This window comes from Zingiber officinale, chromosome 5B (genome assembly GCF_018446385.1).
Source record: "Zingiber officinale cultivar Zhangliang chromosome 5B, Zo_v1.1, whole genome shotgun sequence".
Lineage (NCBI taxonomy): Eukaryota > Viridiplantae > Streptophyta > Magnoliopsida > Zingiberales > Zingiberaceae > Zingiber > Zingiber officinale.
Genome location: NC_055995.1, coordinates 132,933,011 through 132,954,926, shown reverse-complemented (window position 1 = coordinate 132,954,926; position 21,916 = coordinate 132,933,011). Strand labels below are relative to the sequence as shown.

General features: G+C 34.7%; 2 protein-coding genes, 1 long non-coding RNA gene and 1 other non-coding gene across 5 annotated transcripts; 1 reads left to right on the top strand and 3 right to left on the bottom strand.

Moving 5' to 3' along the window:
* Positions 1 to 74: 74 nt before the first annotated feature.
* On the bottom strand, positions 75 to 382 carry LOC121987894. Its single transcript, XR_006113760.1, has 2 exons — positions 315 to 382; positions 75 to 243 (listed from the first exon to the last, which is right to left on the bottom strand). It is a non-coding gene; the product is annotated as an uncharacterized LOC121987894 (long non-coding RNA).
* LOC121988222 lies at positions 103 to 228 on the bottom strand. The gene has a single exon (XR_006113957.1). It is a non-coding gene; the product is annotated as a small nucleolar RNA snoR86 (small nucleolar RNA).
* Positions 383 to 2,123: 1,741 nt separating the features above from the next.
* On the bottom strand, positions 2,124 to 9,250 carry LOC121986080 (dehydrogenase/reductase SDR family member 7-like). Its single transcript, XM_042539881.1, has 12 exons — positions 9,041 to 9,250; positions 8,903 to 8,958; positions 8,792 to 8,825; positions 7,819 to 7,917; positions 7,533 to 7,681; positions 7,343 to 7,381; positions 7,170 to 7,262; positions 6,988 to 7,086; positions 6,574 to 6,675; positions 6,130 to 6,213; positions 5,842 to 5,907; positions 2,124 to 2,534 (listed from the first exon to the last, which is right to left on the bottom strand). The coding sequence occupies exons 1-12, from the start codon at positions 9,114 to 9,116 to the stop codon at positions 2,448 to 2,450; spliced, it is 984 nt and encodes a 327-aa protein (XP_042395815.1). The 5' UTR covers positions 9,117 to 9,250; the 3' UTR covers positions 2,124 to 2,447.
* Positions 9,251 to 10,411: 1,161 nt separating this feature from the next.
* On the top strand, positions 10,412 to 21,465 carry LOC121986079 (B-box zinc finger protein 24-like). Of its 2 annotated transcripts, none has more exons than XM_042539880.1 (4): positions 10,412 to 10,549; positions 10,665 to 10,879; positions 20,539 to 20,850; positions 20,941 to 21,465. In XM_042539880.1, the coding sequence occupies exons 2-4, from the start codon at positions 10,697 to 10,699 to the stop codon at positions 21,220 to 21,222; spliced, it is 777 nt and encodes a 258-aa protein (XP_042395814.1). In that variant the 5' UTR covers positions 10,412 to 10,549; positions 10,665 to 10,696; the 3' UTR covers positions 21,223 to 21,465. The 2 variants fall into 2 exon arrangements, with proteins under 2 accessions (XP_042395814.1, XP_042395812.1); XM_042539878.1 differs by having other exon boundaries at positions 10,414 to 10,549; positions 10,660 to 10,879.
* The last annotated feature ends 451 nt before the right edge of the window (positions 21,466 to 21,916 follow it).

Sequence of the window (21,916 nt, the reverse complement as noted above, 5' to 3'; positions counted from 1 at the left end):
TTAAAAAAAAAAAAGCAGATAAAGTACCAAGGAGATGATTTAGGGACAAAAAGGATTCCATGAGATCCAGCATAAGATGAAAGAAAACCATAAGAAAATAGAAATGTAGCAGCTTGTTCGAGGCCATCATCAAAAAGGGGCATTTGAGTGGCACGGAGAACTGCCATCAGCTCGATCTCGCCAACCTTCAATGCAGAAATCGCCATCAGGAACAAGGCGCTTCCGCTCTGCAAATTGGCTTTTCTAATCTTCCCATCAATAACCACTCAAAGATCACAAGCGATGAATACAAACGAAAACAAATAAAAATAAACCTTTATGGATGGAGATGATCAGAAATAGAAGACAAAACGAACAGTAGCAAACACGATAAAAGGGAGAATGAAAGGAGGCGTGCAATCCTTTGCGAGTATATGCGTGTTTATATAGACCCGATGTCGGACATAGAAACCGTAACCCTAATTTAAATATTATGGGCCGGATGACAAATAAATTGGGCTGAATTGGCTGGCCCAAAACAATTTCAGATTCTTTTCCTCTCTAATTGTTCCGATAAAAAGTTAAAATAAAAAAAATAAAAAATTATACATTTTATTTTTAAATTATTAAATCATACGCTAATTTTTCAAAATACTCTTCCGCCCATATGTTTTCACCTTCCTTTCAGCTTCAAAAATAAGTATTTAATTTAGTAATTTTAAATACAAGATAGCTAATTTAAATATTGGGAAATTTAGGGAGATTTTTTTTTATCACAGAAACAGAAAAAATATAATAACTATCGTTTGTCTTTTCAAACTCATTTCCTACTTAATCTCAACCTCTTGAAATCATTCTTCAAGCTCTTGCAAAATCTTTTTTTAACATTTTTTAGTGAGAGTGAATCCTCAGCTAAAAGTTTTAAGATTCTTCATTAAAAATCTTTAGCAATTGCGATTATGTATCATTTTTCAACTTCTAAAATTTAGACTGGAAAATTGTTACATAAATCTAGGAGTGTACAACTATTCAATTAAATTAAAAAAAAAAATCAACCGAACCAATTTATTTTGAAAGTTCAATTCAATCAATTCAGAAATTTAGTTTTCATTTTTAAAAATATCAGTTAATTGAGTTTGGTTTTGATTTTCGTATTAAAAATTTCAGTTAACCAAATTATTAAAAAAATAAATTTTGAATTTTATTTATTAGACTTTATATATAATTTATAATATTTATTTAATGTTTTATATTTATTATTATTTGTAATTTTTATTATTTTAAGAATAAAAACATATCAGATTTCAATTATTAATTTTGTATATATTTTGTATTGATTTTTTAAATAAATTTTGATTTTTAATTTGGTTCCGTTAATTTAGTTTTAACAATACTTCGATTTGGTTTGGTTAATCAAAATCAAATCGGTTAAATCAATTTTTAATTAATTCGATTCGTTATTTACTGAATGATTGCCCCTACCTAACTCTGCTTAGTTAAATGGTATCATATGGTGAAATTGCAATCTGTATAAAATAGAAAAGGAATTACTAGAAATATCATATGAGCCATTTTAGAGTTCTCTTTTAATGCAAAATTAAAAGTTTCCATGATCTTTATAAAAAGAAGGGTTGTTTTAATTTTTGTCCATTTGTCTTTCTAATACATGTAGATATAAATACTAAAGAAATTGTTATTTAGAAAAAGCATAGACAGATCTTATTTGAGAAGTTTCATTTTGTTTTGTATGGACATGGTTAAACTTGTTTGCTCCCATTATATAAAATGGAGTCTGATGCACAAAATTTTTATTAATATGGGATCCAAAAAAAGATGTATTGTATGCATCCTTGTCATTCATGTCAATAACTTTTATCGTTACATTTCACATTATATAAAAGAAATAAAAAAATCACCAATGAATGCATCTAATGTATAAAAACTATAAAAAAAAAACAAAAATGCATCAAAGTTTTGTGTTTATTTTTTTTGGAAATAAAGCTCATCCACGCTTTTAAATGTGCAAAAGATGTATCTTCTTTAGTCTTTTTATTACTCACAATTGTTTAGTAAACCAAATAAACTTAAATCAGGCAGTATGTATATTCTTGAGAATAAGGAGTTGCCACAGGACATAGGGTAGATGATGAACACATGATATTTTTAACATAATAATAAAGATGTTTGACACAACAAACTTCGACTAAGTCATTGGTGCCAAACAAATCATTTAACTAGAAATTGTACCCGAACTTGTTAAAGGTCACATGATTTTCCTCCTCCAATGTTAGGGCACAGTCATGATGTTGTCTTAGACCTATAAACTAAAACTAAAGATATTGAATCGTAAAGGTTGTTTATACAGAAATTTGTAGCAAATGAGGGAAATTGAAATTGGAAGAGCTAACAGGAATTTAATGTGGTAAAGCTGTTTCTTGGAGGAATGAACTCCTAGATTAGAGAGACCATCAGATCGATTTCTTTTGACCAAATAATAGATTCCAACTGTAAGCACTTTTCTTGTTTGCAGCAGCGTCCAGACGCTTTGCACCAATCTACAAACACATTGATTCAGGCAAAACTCAGAACTCATATTCACAGTGATAACCATATGAAGAATAAGAACATAACTAATTTCCTTAATTGCTATATTTATACATGTAGCGAAATTTAGTTCTAATCATATCATTATTCGTTGATATGCAAATTGGATCCTTCTCAAACTGGTACACTGTCTCTAGTTACATTGGAAAGTGCAAAAATAAACAACATTGTTTCCTACTGCAAAAATAATGCAGGAGGTTTAGCTTAATATTAAACAACAAATATGAAGAAAAAATAAGAAAAGGAATTATCAAGTTATTCTAGATTTTTCTTTTCCTGAAATTTTGACTTTCACAGTTGTTTAGCTTATCAACCTGAACGACAAGGATTTGATGTACTAACCATGAACTTAGCCTATCAACCTGAACAACAAGGATTTGATGTCCTAATGTCCCTCATCAGACAGACCTAGGATAAATTTTTTGGGGGTTGATTATTGAGTTTTCTGAGTTTAAGGAGAGTTTATGACCCTTATAGCTGTTGTACTGGTGCAGAGAGTTGTTTAGCATCTGAATGATGCCCGTTAGGCCCCATAACCTTCTATTTACATATTACAGTAAATTCTATGCGTTGCAACTGAATTTTGACGTATCCGTAGGGAAATTGGAGTGTTAGTCAGATTTTGCTTGTGAGTGGTGGTAGTGGTTAAGCACATACAAATTGTTAGGGGTCATGGTTGAAAATCCAAATTCTACAAGGAAGAACTTTTTGACATTCTCTACTCTTAATGCTTGCATTACTTTCAAAACTATTGATACTTATGATATTTCCATTATTCATATGCATGCCCTATTTATTTTATGCTTAATACTTGCTTAAGTTATATTCACTTGCATAGTATTATAATCAGGCTTGATGTTATTGATGTTAATGCTTTCTTTGGTACTATCAAATCATTGCTACTAGTACATAAAATGACATATATACCTTCTGTTACAAGCTAAATTGAAGAAACACATTTGGAAGCTTGTGTAATTATTTTAACTCTCTTACTAGCTAGTAGGGGAGTAAATGAGCCGAGTAAAGCTTAGCTATGTTCAAACTAGTTTATTTATTTATCAAACTTGTTCAAACTTGTTTATTAAAAAATATTATCGAGCTCGAACTCAACTATCAACGTTGTTATTCTTATAAATTATGTTAAATTTTTATCTATTGATGAAATTTATACTATTTCTTTATTTTTAACATATTACGAATACTATATTTAGAAGAACACAACAAAAAATCTACAAAATTATTCACGAACATTTTGCATACATACTATTTTTGGCAATTAAATTTTATATAAGTCAATAAGTAAATTTTGTTCATAAATTATTCACAAACATAGTTCATGGACGTTAACGAACCCAAGCTCACTCGTGTTCAAGATTGTTTATTTTTTATATATATTTTTTGCAATTGAACGAATATAAACGAGCTTTATTGAACCGAACACCAAACTTGTCCGCTTCATTTACAACCCTATTAGCTCGTTGATCGCGTCATAGGTACTTGATTGTTATTATCATCAATATTTTGCACTCAATCAACCATTGATGAATTTATGGATTATGTGTTAGTATAGGTACCCGTATGAGCATACACAGAGTAACTCTCCTTTGAAAAGCAAAGGGGAAACACAAGTGTCATGCTCAATCTCGCTTATAAAACATAAAGCTAACTGACCATGGTGCCATTAGTTTGAAACATTAAAGCTCCCTACTATACTTGTTACGCTTCTATTAAAATTGCATGTTATGCTATCGCTCACTTTATTTATACATAACAACATTATGTTGTATTAGTTTGACATGTACTGCTGTTGGACTCTCCTAGAGATTTATTTGCTGCACATTAGGACTTATCATTTGTTTTATTCTTTACTTTTGCTAGCTAAGTTATTTAGATGTTTCTCTAAGTAGTTATTTGCTTGTATTTATTTATTTTTTATTTGTACTCGCAAACCCCTCATATTGAAAATACATTTAAGTCATTCAATTACTTAATTATGAAGATTACACTTGCTATTATATGGTCAGCATAGATGGTTGACTTTAGGTCGTGTTGTATGCATGCATTCTATAATGCCTTTTCACATGGACCATTGTCTAACATAGGTGATGATGATGGAATTATCATGGTTGACAAATAGTACCAAGAGCCATTTGTGTCACGACAGTTCAATTGGAATCATTGCTTAGGTTTAATGTTTTCAGTTGTTCTCTATTGACGAGTTGTTATTATCTTACGCTTCTCAAGTTTTTTGGTTTTTTGGATGTCATGATCCCAGACATGCAGCAATATGTCTCAGAGTATAAGTGGGGGTTTCACTATTTTACAATTAGTATAATTGTTGCTTCCTTTCCTGTGTCATTATCTTATTCCCTTCCACCTATACAATTCCAGGTAATGTCCAACGTAAAGGTTGGCCCTGTCAATGGAGCCTGTGGGAGTGGTCGTGAAGCAGCAAGATTCATGCAGTTCAAGTGTTTTTCCAAACAAGTTTAGTTCAATCAAAGGAGGATTCAATCCCTTAGCAATCCATGACTTGCTTGATAATATAGGAGAGTTCAGAGAACTTGGTTGCTGAGAGTAGGTGTTTTTGCCACTTATTATTGCGTGGAAGCTACCTTAACCTAATGGGAAATCATGAAGAACGCCATGAGAGTAGGATGGGTGCCCATTGCATCAGTAGCCTACTGTGAAGCCTTCCAAGAGAAGTTCCATCTTGAAATGTTTATGGATTCTCAGAGAGGAATTCTTGCACATCATGCAAGTCTCACAATATGGTAGAGTATGCAGTTGAATTTGCAAGCTTGGAGGAATTATTTTCAGAGCTAGTAACCACCAAACACTCAAAGCAACTATAGAGGGCTTGAGTTTTACTATTGATGTCATTTATCATTCACAAATAGCACTATCTACTGGCAGACAGTATGCTTGTCTATGGAAATTGAGGCTATCAAAATACAGATTTTGAAGGCAAATTCAATCAGCATTATCACAATCAGTGCAGGACAGGCATTAATCTATGCCTCCCGACAGATTAAGGAGCACTAGCATAATTACCCTATTCATGACTTCAAGCTAGCTATTATTGTTTTCACCCTAAAGATCTGATTTAGGACTTGTTCAGTGAAGTATTCTATGCATAGACTTTTCAGATGAACTCATTTTTCAAGAATGACAAAATAAAAACATGAAATAAAGCACAAACTTAGGGAATGGCAAAGTAAATGGATATATGAAATTTAGATGAGTAAAAGATGATACCCGATCCATTAACCAATATCCCAAGGTTGGCATGTACTGCACCAAGTACATTACAAAAAGCACAGGCTGTATAATAGAACATAAATTGGTCAAAACACATCACAGAGAACTAACGAGAAGGACAAAGATGAGATGATATTTTTCTAACGTTCATCTAAAAATTAATTTCAAGAAAAAAAGTTTGAACAACACAGAGTACATCATTTATTGGTCTTATGAGTTAACTGTTGGTTCAAGGAAATTAAAAGGAAATACTCTACCACAGAAAAAAAAACAAAAAAAAAAAACCTGATATGATATCCAGGCTTCCCTAAGCCCATGTGTTGCAGCAATAATTGTCAGCTCAGCACATCTTTCCGATGACACACGCTTCTGTCAAATATAGAAATGCCAGATGCAAGATTATACGCCCATGAAAATTTAAAGAACCTATAAATTTCATACTGAACCCCTCCATTTTTCTTTTTGATTTGTTGACAAAAAGTTCCATAAACAATTAGACAAATAAAGATCCACCAGAAGTTTAAGAAAACGCTTTAGTGGGTGACTGTTCCAAATGACATCCAGAGACATCTCTTTTTTACTCCAACCTCGAAATAAGTTGGTAGTTTATAGGGAAGCCAATGCTTCACTCAGCAAAAAAAATCTAATTAAAGATATAAAAAGTTGTGTGTTTTATTTATATTATAAGAAAGTTATAATGGTCATTGCATACTCTGGGAAAGGACAAACCTCCTTGAGTCCACCTTCTGCTGATGAACTTACGTTAGAAGATTTTGATGTTTCAATTGGCCCAGGACAGACAACTGTTACCTTAATCCCTTTGTCATACAGCTGCCATATTAAAGAGAAAAAAGGGGGTAAAGGCAGGGGAAACTCAAGGGCAGATGCAATGGTACAATACAGCATACAGTATTTCTATAATTATGTGGATAAGAGAAGCAATCATAACGCATAATAAGTGGATAAATGTTGAACAAGCAAGATGGCATCAGAAAGAAAAGACAAGAAAAACAGGTACTGTCTAAATAAAACTAGTGAGCAGCATTACTTTGCCACAAGGGGACAGCATAGATCATGTGGAGAACAAGGGTCAGCAAATAGCAAGATTAGATCTCAACCAGAAATGTATAATTTGAACCATACCTCAGAACGCAGACTATGAAAATATCCATTTAGAGCATGCTTGGAAGCAGAATATAGAGCCTGGCCTGGTGCAGGACACTTTCCAGCTGCGCTACTCATCTACAAATGAACAATTGTAAGTAATCAAGGAAGAATAAAAGAAATAAGACTTGAAGTCTGATTAGATACACCATTCAGCATACCACTACAAAATGGCCTCTTCCTCTTTCAAGCATATAAGGTGCAAGAAGGCTAGTGAGAGTTATTGTCCCCAAAACATTTATGTTCATGGTGGCCTAAAAGAACACAAAGTGCATTCAGTGACAGTACATGGCGACATCAGAAAAATTAGCAAAATAAGGTGGGAAGTTCCTACTCGAAGTCCTTCTTCAGTTTCATCCAGAGCTTTTCTTTTCTGCCATTATATCCATAAAACAATTAGAATTGGAATATCAATGCTAATTTGCAAGCATTAGCATAGTGCATCCAATAACTCAAACAGGTTTTCATTTAGGAGGATTTCACCAAAATCAAATATGAATTTATGGAAAAAGGAATTCACTCACAGGACGCTCAAAGGCTGCATTGTGAACCATAAAATCAACACCAGCATTGGAAAACAAGGATTCTGCCCTCTTTACTACTTCTTTGATGGATTCCTCACCCGATGCCAAATCCAAAGGCAATACTTCAATGCTACTAGCTGGGTATTTACCTTTGAGAAAGGATAAAACATGAGGCTAAGCTAAAATACAACTATGTGGGCCTGCCAATCTTTAGATATTCTTAGTATTGTTCAAGAGAGATCCAAATGTTAGGTTACAGGCACAAGATATCAACAAATGCACTTACTGATGATTTCAGATTTCACCCGCTCAAGCTCGGATGCATTTCGAGCAGAGAGTATCACCTTTGCACCTAAACCAGCAAATTGATTTGCAAGAATTTCCCCTAAAATTTTTAAACAAAAACATCTTAGACCTAGTGGCTTTCGAAATACAAAAAATTATGAATTCAGACTGCAAGGCAAATAAGGAAGAACTTGAGCATCCCTTGACAATAACAAAGCCACAGTTCATATTGTAAAATTCTTCAAGTTGCATATAAGCTCACAATCATAGGAATGGTAAATCCAATTTATGAAGAGTGAGAAGCTGCAACAACATTCTGGGTCAAAACAATGGAATCAGTTGTTTCTGATATTTGTGGTTTTAGATGTACAAATATGTGAACCAGGTTGGTGAAACGTCGCAATTGCTAGTACGGAAAAGAGGCATCTCAAAATGGAGTTGTATGCTTCTTTAGCCGTAATGAAGGATGAAAGCTCCCTAGATTTTCTTAAGCAAGACCTTGTTCTGTGATTAAGGTCAACAAGGGGTATGAGCATGACACTTTTTTACAGTGATGGAATGGTATTCAATGGAACACTTTATTCCACAAAGCTTCACATGTTTCATAATTGCTGCGTAGTTTTTATTTATTTAAATCGTTCAGCACCCTCAAACAGAAGGACAATAAGCTGTCAATAGGAGCTTTGAAATATGTTGCCATGTATTGATTTGCTATCAAAGCACTTGATAAACCAGTCAGCTAATAGCCCAACCAAAAGAAATATACCTATTCCTCTGAAAGTAAACAAGGATAGTGGCGACTACTAAGTCGCCTAACTCACAGTGGAAAACAAATTAGCATGATAAGGAAAAGGTTACATCGCTGAATCGACATATGAAACTGAACGCGAGCAATCCATTAACAGAAATAAAAAAAAAACCTTAAAATAAGGGGGGAATAGGTAAAATATAATGAAATAGAACAATCCGCTTACCAATCCCACGGCTTGCGCCTGTAATCCACACAACCTACAAAAGCAACAGAATAGCACACAGTCATGTGTCAATCAGACAATAAATTAGTAGCTATTGATATGATTACTTACCTTGCCTTCCACTTCTTCTCGCTTTGGCGGACCCCTCGACGTCACCGTAAAATCTCCTGAAGAAATCGCGGAAAATTAAACAAATTCCTAAATTTAAAAAATGAAGATGGAAACATGGGATCGAGGCAGCGGATCAACCATCTGCCTTGGCGAATTTAACGATCAAGGTCGCTAAGCCTACGAAGCTTAAGGCGACTGCGACGAGACAAAGCATTCCTTTCCTGTTCGTGCTCGCGGCGAGGAAAAACGATGGAAACCTGCGAAGGAACGATGATGTCTCATCTCACATTTCGACGACGGAGAAAATCAGAATAAACGGCTGGACGTTCTCCAGTTTGTCTTTTCGACCGTCCGATCAAGATCAGCCGCCCCTTGTAATCGGTATGCCCTATTAAGCGAATCGGATGGAGTTTCTTGTGGTGTCCGTCGAGGATAGACGTGAAAAGTCAAGCTGTTCACGGGGCGCAGTTAGTAGTTCGGTCAAAACTCAACTCGAATTTAAAGTTGATCGAGCTCGAGTCCACTTAATTAAAAATTGAGCTGAGCTTGAATCTCATTATTATTGGATGGGTGGCTTTTCGAGCCAAACGAATTAATAAATAATATATAATTTTTTATAATATATTATATATTAATTTATTTAGTAAAAAATAATAATAAAATAAAAAAATTTAAGCTTAAACCTATAATTAAATATCAAACTCGAGTTCAACTCTACGTACTCGAACAAACTTTAGCTTGAGTTGCATAAATATATCGTGTTGAGCTTAGATTGACTTGAGCTCATGTAAATTTATTTACCGTCCTAATTCAGGTTTGACTCGACTCTACTCAATCCGACCGAGACTCATAATTTGATGCTTGTTTACTTGCAGGTAAAGGGAGCACACCGATAGATAGAGGGAGGGGGGCATCCCATGAATTAAGGAGGAGATGAATTCAAGTGTCGTAGGATCGCAGATGAGATCCTCTGTTCCGTCTATCTTGATCTCTCTTTAGACCAAGGGTAATGATTGGAGAGATTCAATGGTCCTTATATGTTTAGTATGTGAAGATCATTGAATCTCTCTAATCATTACAATGAATCAATGTCTGATTTACTAAATACGAACTAGAAAATCTATACTCATAATATTAAAGTTATGATTTGAGCATGTCCACCTAAATTAACATGAGATTAGTGCCCTGTTTACTTAAGAGAGTTGATTTGTAGAGGGCCACCAAAGGGAATAGATGAAGTGTGGAAGGAAATAAAAGTGATGGATTATCAAAAATAAAAAATAATAACTTATTCCAATGCTCTCATACAGTCAGTGACAGAGCCCAGTCGATCAGTCATATAATTAGGGTTCGAAACCGACTAGAAATAATTCATCCATTAAAATAATTTTAAAAATTAAGAATGATTTAATAGAGAATTTTTTTTATAAAATAATAATTTAATTTTATTAATTTCGGATAAGACTTATTATTGTTGTTTATTTAAAAAATAAATAAAGCGAGGAGGCACTCCTGGCCACAAGTTCGATGGCCGTCCTCGTCCACAACTTGGAAGCTCGAGCATGACCCACAACTTCGCCGCACTGCTTCTCAGTGTTCCATCGACTTCGATTCAATTGCTTCAGTCTTATCTCCTCCCGCTGATAGGTAAGCACCACGCGTTTCTCGCTAATCCCTTCATCTTCTGCAATTTCTTTGTTGTTTTCTGTGTTGGGGATCGTGGTCTTGGAGACTGATTTGAAAGAGGTTTCGTCAAGGAAAGGGGGAACACATTTTGGATAGTGAGCCAGGGAGATGAAGATCCAGTGTGATGTGTGCGAGAAGGCGCAAGCAGCGGTTATATGCTGCGCCGACGAGGCAGCACTCTGCGTCGCCTGTGACGTGGAGATTCACGCAGCCAACAAGCTGGCAAGCAAGCATCAAAGGCTTCGACTGGACTGCCTCTCCACCAAGCTCCCTCGCTGTGACATCTGCCAGGTATTCCATGCATCTTCTCATGTTAGATTTAGATTTATTTTTTTTCCCTTTTCATTCTATAATAATCGGGCTAGGTTATTGCTTCTTTTATAATTTATACATTAGGTTTGATCTCATTTTCTCTGTAAAACAAAAAGGATAAGGTCCTGACGTCCCTTGTTCCTTTGCCTTTCCCAATATAAATTGGGAAGTAAAGCCCCAATTTTCTACAATTTGTTCAGAAGCATCCTTTCTCAGGATTCAGGAATACACTCAAGCACCTTCTTTTATAGGAGAACTAACTAATTACTCACACCAATGTTGAGGTTCTTTGTTGATTAGTTTTCTAATTTTGTATTTTTTTTTTTTTTAAAATAAAAATGGTTTTACAATAAATCTAAAAGTCAAATTTAACAACCCTGTAGAATACTATCAATTTCACTTATATGTTAATCTAATAATTTGGGTGTAGATTAGTTGTTGAATATTTAAAAAATTTGTACATCCTAAAAAAGTTACTAACTTTAAAATTTCTCTTAAAGTATTAAAACTTCTAGAATATATACTATAGAGTGATTGTGGAGACTAGCATTCGTACTGTTTAAAAGAATTTTGACAATTAGAACTTATTTCTAAAATTTAGTTTTATTCAAATATAATAATTCCAAAAAAAATTGGTTTCAATAATTTTAACAATTAGAACTTATTTTGCACGCATGGTTTCTACAATTATTTAAAGAATTTTGTATTGTTAAAACTATATAATTAAAAAATGACTTTTAAGTTATAGAACCGACTCTATTTATTCTTGAGAAAATAGTCTTGGAAATCAAGTTAGAATGATAATTTTAAATTTAATTAAAAATATTAATGTTTCTTAAAGTCATTAATTTGTTTGTCTATAAATATTAGGAGCTTTGAAAATTATACTTAGAAATAAATTTAGAATATATTCACAATTTATAAAAAAAATTAAGTTTTAGTTGTAGATTTATTCGATTGCCAAGCTACAAGTGAATCCCCAAGAATGCAATAATTGAGAGTAGAACAAAGCATGTCTCTACATCCAATGTATCGATAATCTTGAATCCCCTCAACTCTTAGGGTGCGTTTGGTTTAGGTTATCACGCATAGTAATTAGGGGTGAGCAGTCAACCCGCCAAACCGATCAACCCGCTTATACCGACCCGAACCGAACCGAAAAAACAAAATCCGCCGGATATAGGGCCGGATGTAGGGTCATGATATTACATTATCCGATCTAGTAGGGCCGGATAGTTTTTTATCCCAATAACCGAACCAACCCGATCCGCGATCACCCCTACATGTAGCAACTACTGTCGATAAGTTGTTACACGTTATAGTAGTTACTGCGGATAAACTGCTACACGTTGTAGTAGCTACTGCCGATAAGTTGTTACACGTTGTAGCAGCTATTGACGATTAGCTACTACAACGTGTAATGAGTAATGTCTATTATCATTTTAAAATATTTTATTTTTTATTATTTTATATTTATATTTTATATTTCATTGGATATAGGGTCGGATATCCAAATAACTGACAACCCATCGGATATTTAATACATAATAACCGCCGGATATAGGGTCGGATGTAGGGTCATGATATTACATTATTCGATCTAGTAGGGCCGGATAGTTTTTTATCCCAATAACCGAACCAACCCGATCCGCGATCACCCCTAATAGTAATCACATAACTAAGGTTATGGGGAAAGAAACATAACTAGAGGTTGTTTAGTTCAATTTTGGTAATACAATAAAACCTCGTTTGTTTGGAAGTTTTAGTACATAATCTAGTGTGATATTTTACCGTGTTATCCATGATTTAATAATGATAATATTATTATTAATAGTGATATATATATATATAAATAAATAAAATTAGATATTTTTTTATAATTTAGAATTTTTTATAGATAGTTTTAATCAAATACCTAATTAAAAAAAACAAAAAATTCCTCTGCCCTCTCGTCATCTTCTCCTACTGTCACCCACTTGCCACTCGCCCACAGCTTGCCGCTGTCGCCCGCTGCTGCCATCTCCTGCCGCGGCGTTGCCGCTGCTGCCCATCGCTCGCCGCTGCTAACCACCACCGCCTGCTACTGCCACCTTTGTCGCCCACTACCACTGCTGCTACCTCCTGCCTTCTTCTTTAGTATGTACAATGAGGAGTTCGTACAGGGAGGATGGGTCTAGCTTGACTAACTCTTTATCCCAAGAACTGAGCACGGGGTCTGAGACAGGCTTCGATGAGATGCAATAAGAGGAGAAGGAGTTGTCTGAGGAGGCAGTGCCAGAGGAGGAGGCGGCAAAGGAGAAGGAGGAGGAGAAGGAATCGTTGGAGGAGGCGGCGGCAAAGGTGGAGGAGGAGGAGGAGGAGAAGGAATCGTCGGAGGAGGCGGTGGGCGACAAGAGAGAAGAATTGCCAGTGGCGTGCTTCCGATAGTGCTCGAGGATCTGGCTAAGCACCTTGGAGTGGACGAGGGAGAGGGGAATGGCGCCGTCAACATGTCGAGCATGTCCTCAATGGCCGTCGATTGGAGGGCCACCTCCTCCTCCACCTCGATCCCTTGACCGTCGCTAGAAACGAGCTTGATCATCTTCGACATTAGGGATTTGACTCTCCAATCCTTCCAAGGGTAATTTTGAAAAAAAAATGCTTAACCTCCGAAATTGAGAAAAACCTTTGGTGACCCATGGTTTTCTGATTCCGGGTTCGATGCCGAGATTGATGACGTTTGCTGACATTTCAGAATCTCGAAAAATTTTGAAATCTAGAAAAACCTTGAACCAAACACGGTTATTCTGGATTACCATAGGCGGATAACCTTGGTCATCTGCGATACCCCTGAACCAAACACACTCTTAGGGTATTTATAGTAGAAGAGTTCTATGGTACCCAAGTAAAGATGACATATAATGAGATGAAGGTTGTTAGGATAGTACACTAGGATTTGAGTGAAATTGATTAACAATATATACCACATGGTTATACCTAGATGATTGACAATGAGATCTAATGGTGCAATCATATCCAGTGGTTTTATGTATTTGGCAAACACTTAAAAGTCATGTCCATATTGTATTATTCATATTCTAGGTCAAGTGCATGTTACTTACATTTTCGTTGCAGGAGCAAAGGTTCAAGTTGGCAAAACACAAGTCCCGTAGTTGTTGGTAATTTTAGAAGTTCAACTGGAGTTAAGTTAGTAGATGAGGAGGACTCAGAAGCAATGCCTTTTGCAAATAAGAAATCCTACTAAGTCAATCACATAACAAGGAACACCTAGAAGTGAGGTCTTTTAAAAGTCGAGAAGTCTTGATAGGTCAAGGTTGATCAAATGTGTGGTAGATGAGGAAGACTCTAAATTTGACCTTTTGGAAGACAAGAAGTCCTGAAGGTGAACTTTTGGCATGTGAGTCATGAGAAACTATGAGTGACTTACATTTTCGGGTGCAGGTAGTTTTCTCACTTAGGCATTACAAACATGTGTTTTAGGGTCAAAGTCAATGACTCAGTCGAATAGCCATATTCTATAGACTGATATAGTTAGTCGACCATGGAGTTTATTTAAGGCAAAAAAAAATTGCAAATAGAAATTTTTATTTTGGCTTCAGTTGATTGATTTTAGTTCAATTGACTTAAGCATATTGTTAAACATGATGTTACCTAAGAAGTTGACAATTATCATAAGGAATCGACTAATGATGTTCAAACAATCAAGTGATGAAATAATAGTTGTAAAAAATTCCACAAATAGAAGATTTGGTGACAAATAGATTTGGATCAATTGACTAATAATGAAACTACAAATTACCGAACTGTGTAGGTAAGTTTCCAAAATACCTAAATCTTGTACTCTAATTTCAGAATTATCAAATATGTACCCAATACCATCTTTACCCCTGCTATTGTTCCCTATCAATTGTTACAGTATAGCAATCGATTTGGGATAATGTTCATCAACGCAATAAAATTGATTAAAAATCCTGTTTTGTGTTCAAAAAATTAGTGTTATTAATATAGTCGACCAAATTGATGTTTGAGGCATGAATATAATCAAGAAAACTAGATGAATGCATAGAACTTGATTGCATGTTATTTCGAGCTCTCTAGGTCCATCGACCCGGCCAAATCGGCTGATGAACCTAGAGAGCTCGAAATGACATGAAATCAGATCCTATGTGTTCATCTTGTTCTCTTGATTATATTCATGCTCTCAAATATCAATTTGACACACTATATTGAGAATAATGATTTTTTGAATATGAATCGATTTGATTCGTGTTAAAAAATCACTACTCTCAATATAATATCCCAAATTGATGTTTGAAGGCATGAATATAATCAGGAGAACTAGATGAACGCATAGGACCTGATTTCATGTCTTTCCGAGCTCTCTAGGTCCATCAATCGGTTTTGGCACAGATTTCGCTGAAACTGACAGATTATCTAGAGAGCTTGGAATGACATGAGTCCTATGTGTTTGTCTAGTTCTCCTGATTATATTCATGCTCTCAAACATCAATTTTGCACACTATTTAAGAGTAGTGATTTTTTTTTATACGAATCAGATTTTTTTAATCATCATCCATCAGTTTCGACTAAATCAAAGCCAAAACCAGCTGATGGACCTAGAGGACACGGAATGATATGAAATCAAGTCCTATGTGTTCATCTAGTTTTCTTGATTATATTCATGCCCTCAAACATCAATTTGGGACACTATATTGAGAGTAATGATTTTTTCAACACGAATCAAACCGATTCGTATTCAAAAAATCAATGTTCTCAATATAATATGTCAAATTTATGTTTGAGGGCATGGATATAATCAGAAGAACAAGATGAATATATTGGATCTGATTTCATGTCATTTCGAGCTATCTAGGTCCATCAGTCTATGTGTTCATCTAATTTTTCTGATTATATTCATGCCCTCAAATGTCTATTTGACCCATTAGTGATTTTTTGAGCACAAAATGGATTTTTTAATCGATTGCTAGCAATCGATTAGGGACTTTAATGCGTCGATGAATAGTATCCGAATCGATTGCTATATTGTAGCGATCGATTGGGACTAGTAACACGATTGGGAATAGTAAAGGGGAAAAAATGGTATTAGTACGTGATTTGGGTATTTTGAAAACTTACCTACGTGGTTCGTTAATTTGCCAATAAGGAGTTCACTAATGACATAATCGTTAGAGGAAATGGTCATCATTGAAGGGAATTTGTCATGTATTTGAAGACCACAATGAATGTTGATCAAGAGTTGACCGGAAGGTAGTTCAATCAATTAAGGGCTCAAACAAATGATTGACAACTGTTTAAGTCAATTGAATAAAGTAATATTCGAACAACAGTCGTTGTGGTTAGGGATTCAACAACAGTGGATCAATCAATTGTTAAGGTTGAATCAGTTGACTAATATTGACCAACTTACTCTATTAATATCTAACAAAGACGCTTTGAATGTCATAACTACTACAGCGGTATATTATGACCCACAATTCTTGAATAACCATTCTTTCATCAATGTCTGAGCTTTGAAGTGTCCTTTATTGTTAACTTTGTTGACTTTCTTTTTTATTTAAGGTCTTTACCTACAGACTTCATATTTTTACAAGTCTTTTACTACATTTTATTATCATTTGCAAATGTCTCCACCTCTAGAAGGCTTATGAGTCCATAGGCCACGGAGAACCAGGGTCTGAAGCACATAAATCTTTTTGTTTTTCTTTATTGCTTTTTTTCTTTACCACACTTATTTTTTTCCATTAACAATATAAAAGCATTTAATATATTTGTTGTGCTTATTATTTTGATCACTCAAATTTATTTTTGTTGCGCTATTCACCTCCTAGTGGCACATACAATCTCACCAGGTCGACTAAACTTCTCATAATGAAATGACGTAGTGAAATTAGAAATTACATCTATATTTGATAGTTAGTTCAAGAGAAGTATCATGACATTTGTCATGTACAAGGCTTTAGAGAAATAATTTCTTTTGCAATAGAACTTTAAGATATCTCTTGATAGGAAATTATGTTGTTGACCTAAGGTCTTTCGCTTGACATGATTATTAAATTTTACTTAAAAGACTTTAATACCACTATAAAAGTTCACACTAAAAAAGTCTTTATAGCTGTTAAATATATGAAGATGGACAGATAAAAAAATGAGAAGATTAGAGGAAAAGTTGGAATTGCACCTATTAAGGAAAAACTCCGAGAGATGTATTTTAAGATGGTATGAATATGACGATCAATAAATATCTCAATTAGGTGATGTGAGACGATTACAAATATGCACATTAATCAAGAATGAGGGAGACCACAGAAGACTTAGTTAGTAACGATAAAATAAGATAAAATTTATTTAAATATAGATGATGATATAGTAGGAGATCCAATAGCGTAGGAGGATCCATATAGCCGACTCCACTTAATGGGATAAAAGATTGGTTGTTGTTGTTTTTTAAATTGTTTTTTTATAGATTCTAGTTAATCTAAGTTAAACTGATATTTTAAATTTTAAGGTTGAGATGAATTTGAATTATGTTAAGTGGAAATCTATCAAGTAGACATGGTGATGCTAATTAAATTTGAATTTATTTTGGCCAATTTAAAGCTGAACTAAATTTATATATAAAATATTCTGATTCAATCATATTTAATTAGATTAGTGTTATGTTTTAAAAAATACGAAATATTATTTAACTCCTTTTCTCTTATTATGTGTTTTTTTTCCTCTTAATATGTGATTTTGTTTCCTATTCCTTGAATATCCTCGAACAGAGGTTAGGTTTTTACAAGAAAAATCAAGAATAACAAAGTATTAATGTGATAACCTTTGTTATTATGTTGTGTGTTTTGTGGCCTCTTGAACCCGTAAAATAGTTTGCTTCATGAAATGGAACTTTAACTCAATCTTTACTGAGTTAGCACCCATTTATTGATTAGTTGATGGAATCAACCAACTAATTAACAAAACTTTATTTGCTTGTTTCATTATGATATCGTTGAACTTGTCTCCTATAGCGTCAGTTAACTTCTCTTCCAAACTTTTACTTCTCTTCTAAACGTTTACTGATCCCCTGGACCATGATTGATTTATGCTAGCGACTGCTTCATCCAATTTGCAACTTGCATCAATCAACTACTTATAGACAATAGCAGATTGGCCAACAGAAAACACGATTCTATTAGTTTTTGAATCGACTTGTATGTTGGCTACGACCCACCTAATGATAAGTTCACCTAAGTTGAGATCTACTCATAGTTGAGTGCATTTTCACTCAATTCTCAACTCACCGTGTAGTTGTCCTACACACGAGGTCATCTTCCATCAAGTTTGGCTCTCTTCTCGTGCCATCCTTCTTGCCTTGCTTATGAAGTCCATCTCTACCTATCTTTTGTCAAGCTTCTTGTCCTTCGAATGCACTGAACTCTCAACTATCTCCCCATGCCATCCTTCATGCTCACTTACGTAGTCTTCTTCCTAGACACAATTGCCTTTTGATGCTCCTCATCCTATAATCCGTCATGTGTCTCATACCACTCTTCTCCGATCTACATGAACCTGAGCCATCGGATAAATACGACTTTGGCAACGCCAAGTTGTCTCTACATGTGTATCCACTAAGTTTCTATAGATTCAAACACACATCAAATAATAAATCAAGACCTAATTTAAATATTTTGCCTAAATATCAAAATTTATGATCGCAATTGACCACTTAGGGCATGATTGCACCAACAGGAAAAGCTTTGGGGAATTAAATATCTTGTTAGAGAGAATGATTTCCTTTTGGGGAGACCATTTGGTGTTTTGGAAGTGCATAAGATAAGATTTTATCTTTTTTCTCCATTGGTGTAAAGAGGCATAAGTTGGTCATTTTACATTGTTTAGGCAACAGATTCTCTAAATTATTGTGTACCTTTGCTATCCTATTTATATTCTTTACATGGAGTAGACTTATGCTGAACCACATTATTGCTTTTGTTCCTTTCATTGTATGTTAGCGTTTTCTATTTTATTGTATTGGAAGTGGTTGCTCTCAACTGCTTATTCAGTTATATTTCTTTTACCATGGGTGACAAAAAATTTACTACAGCTTCTTAGCAATGTGATTTGACATTCTCAGAGCATTGGTTTCCATCTATTTTGGTGGTTTCCATCTATTTGACTCCGAGTTTCCATGTTGTTGGGGTCGATCTTGTTAGTGATCTTTTGATATTATTACTATCAATCCATGATGCTAGGGTTGCCTCACCCACTACAGTTACATAGTTTAAAGGCTATGTAGTGAACAATCTACTCAAGGTTCACAATTTCATTCCATCCTTCCTAATGTTCAGTGCAAGAAGGTTTTGATTTGATCTACAACTTGTCCGCTGATATGCACCGGTGGTCAGTCAATACCAGCCTGAAGATAGAGAGGTAGCGAAAGGAGAAAGGAGGATAGGAAGATGGAGGGGAAGAAGGTCATTGTCGCTTTTTGAAGCCTTGCAGTGTGAAGTGGTTCCATAATGCTTCGAGGAAAAATGGTCTTTGATCTATGAATACATTACACCTCTAAATGAGTATATGAGTTGAGGAGAGATGCTAGCTCTAAGAAAGATGGAAGTTAAGAAAGTAACAAAGGGAGAACATACGCCTTAGCTTCTTGATTCATATAGAAATTTACTCAATAGAGAATATTTTAAATTGAGTTTAGCACTTTGTTGATGCCACGATGAAGTGGAAAGTTTTTAGATGGACACAGGAAATGGAAATGAAAAAAATGATAACTTCATGACCTATATCAAATCAGTAAGTTATTGTGTGCAGGTGGGTTTATTGTTTTTTTCCATTTTCTGAAAACAAGATGAAATTAATTTTTATTATATGCAGATAGAATTGATTAGTAGAAGATTATCTGTATAATAATATGCTTGTGGCACCTTCCTTGCGCAAAAACTAACTCTTTAAGTCATAACTAGAACTCACATGCATCTAAGTGTGCTGTAGTGGTAAATCACATAGAGGAGTAGGGTTTGAATCCCACCAGGGACGAATAGGTTGGCCTCTAAGTGTGCATATGTTGTGCTCCGGATTTGCTTGATAAGCGAAGGTAGAGTCCGGACACCTAAATTATATATAAAAAAAAAGACATGGGGGAAATGCAGACTCAAGCTATCAAACCTAAGATGAGACAATGACTTGTACAGCTCAAGAAATTTTGAAGTCTAGTCCATGGAAAACATCATATCACCAAAAGCTTTTACTACGAATGAGATACTATACATTTTTTATGGCAATACCAAAGGAAAATCATAGTGAAATACTTTGTATGAACTGTTTGTAGCTGAACTTCCCTTATTTTGAAAAATAATTCACAATCGCCATAAATCCACAAACAAATCTTTTCTTTAACAGAAATAATTTCGTTTTGGAAGACTGAACTTGATTTTCCTCAAGATACTTGAAAAATAGTTTTCAGGAAATCTCTTAAGATAAAGCTTAGGCTTGCGCTTGTTTTGCTTGACAATTATTTGAAATACATGAAATGTCAACAGAAGATAAATTGTCCACTTGGCTAAATTTCCAAGATCATGAAAACACTATGATGTTTCAATTTTTCTATGTTTGAAATGGATTTGATATAGGAGAAGGTGGCTTTCATTTTCTGTGTCGAGGACAGAGCCCTCTTTTGTCAGGACTGTGATGAATCCATCCATGTTGACGGTACCCGTTCTGCAAACCATCAGCGTTACTTAGCTACTGGAATCCGTGTAGCTCTGAGCACAATCTGTAACAAAGACTCCAATGATAACAATGAACCACCCAGTGAAGCGCCGGCTGTAGCAGCTGCCAGTGCCACAAAAGTTCCTGCAACACAAGTCATTTCATCATTCATGAACTCAGCATGGGATGTGGATGAGTTCCTCCAACTGTCAGACCATGAAACCAGCCACAAGGTACTGTTTACCTTATTGACATTCCTACGATTTGTCTACTTGGTTATTGTTCAAATAGGGTATCGCTCCATTCAAACAAACCCATCGCAGGGTTCGCCTGTTGGATTTGGGGAGTTGGACTGGTTTGCAGACATTGATATCTTTCATGGCCAGATGCCTAAGGGAATCCAAACAGCAGCTCAAGTTCCTGAACTCCCTGCTCCACAAGCAAGCAACATAGGTGTCTTCAGAACCAACAAATTTACCAATTCAAAGGCAAGCAACAATACAGGTTCTTACAGAGCCAACAAATATGGCATGGTGGCCTCCAAGAAGCCAAGACTCGAGTTTATGGATGACGAGGAGTTCTTCACTGTCCCTGATCTTGGATAAAACACAAGGCTTTGGGCCTCTCGCATATGTACTGACGGTGAGACAAGTTTTTAGGTGAGGCAAAATCATGCAAGTCTAGCTATATCTGTGCAATAGACTCACTTCCATCAGCTAAAGATCTATAGAAAGTGCATTTAAATTTAAACACTTGATTATCAATGTTGGAAGGGATATATTTGCTCTTTTATATCAGCAAATATGGTAATGACTTGCCAAATAATATGCTTGTGTGGATATTATCTATGATGTTAGTGCCAACGTTTGATATTTATCAAAGAACGTACCATAAATTTAAATTTAACTTGCAACGTTTCTTATTCCTAAAATATCTCTATAGTATAGATGTGTTTAACGTCTTTAAAAAATTTATTATTTTTTTTAAAAAAATCTTATAGTGGTCAAAATCAACATGGAGCTGAGCATGTCCTTATTTCTTGAGAGTACCAATAATATATTAGTGATGCTATTTTATCACTTTCAGTATTAAAAGATTAATTTGTCAAAACACCTTGATGCCTTTAAGTGGCTAAAACACTGACTTTTTAGTGGTTAAAAATGGACTCTTAGGTATTATTTTAATTATTGAAAGACCATTAAAAATTTTTAGTCAAATAGTGCTCAAAATATCTTTTCATGACCTTCTACGTGATAATATCAAACTTATTGTATTGTTCCTTCGAGATATATAATTGGC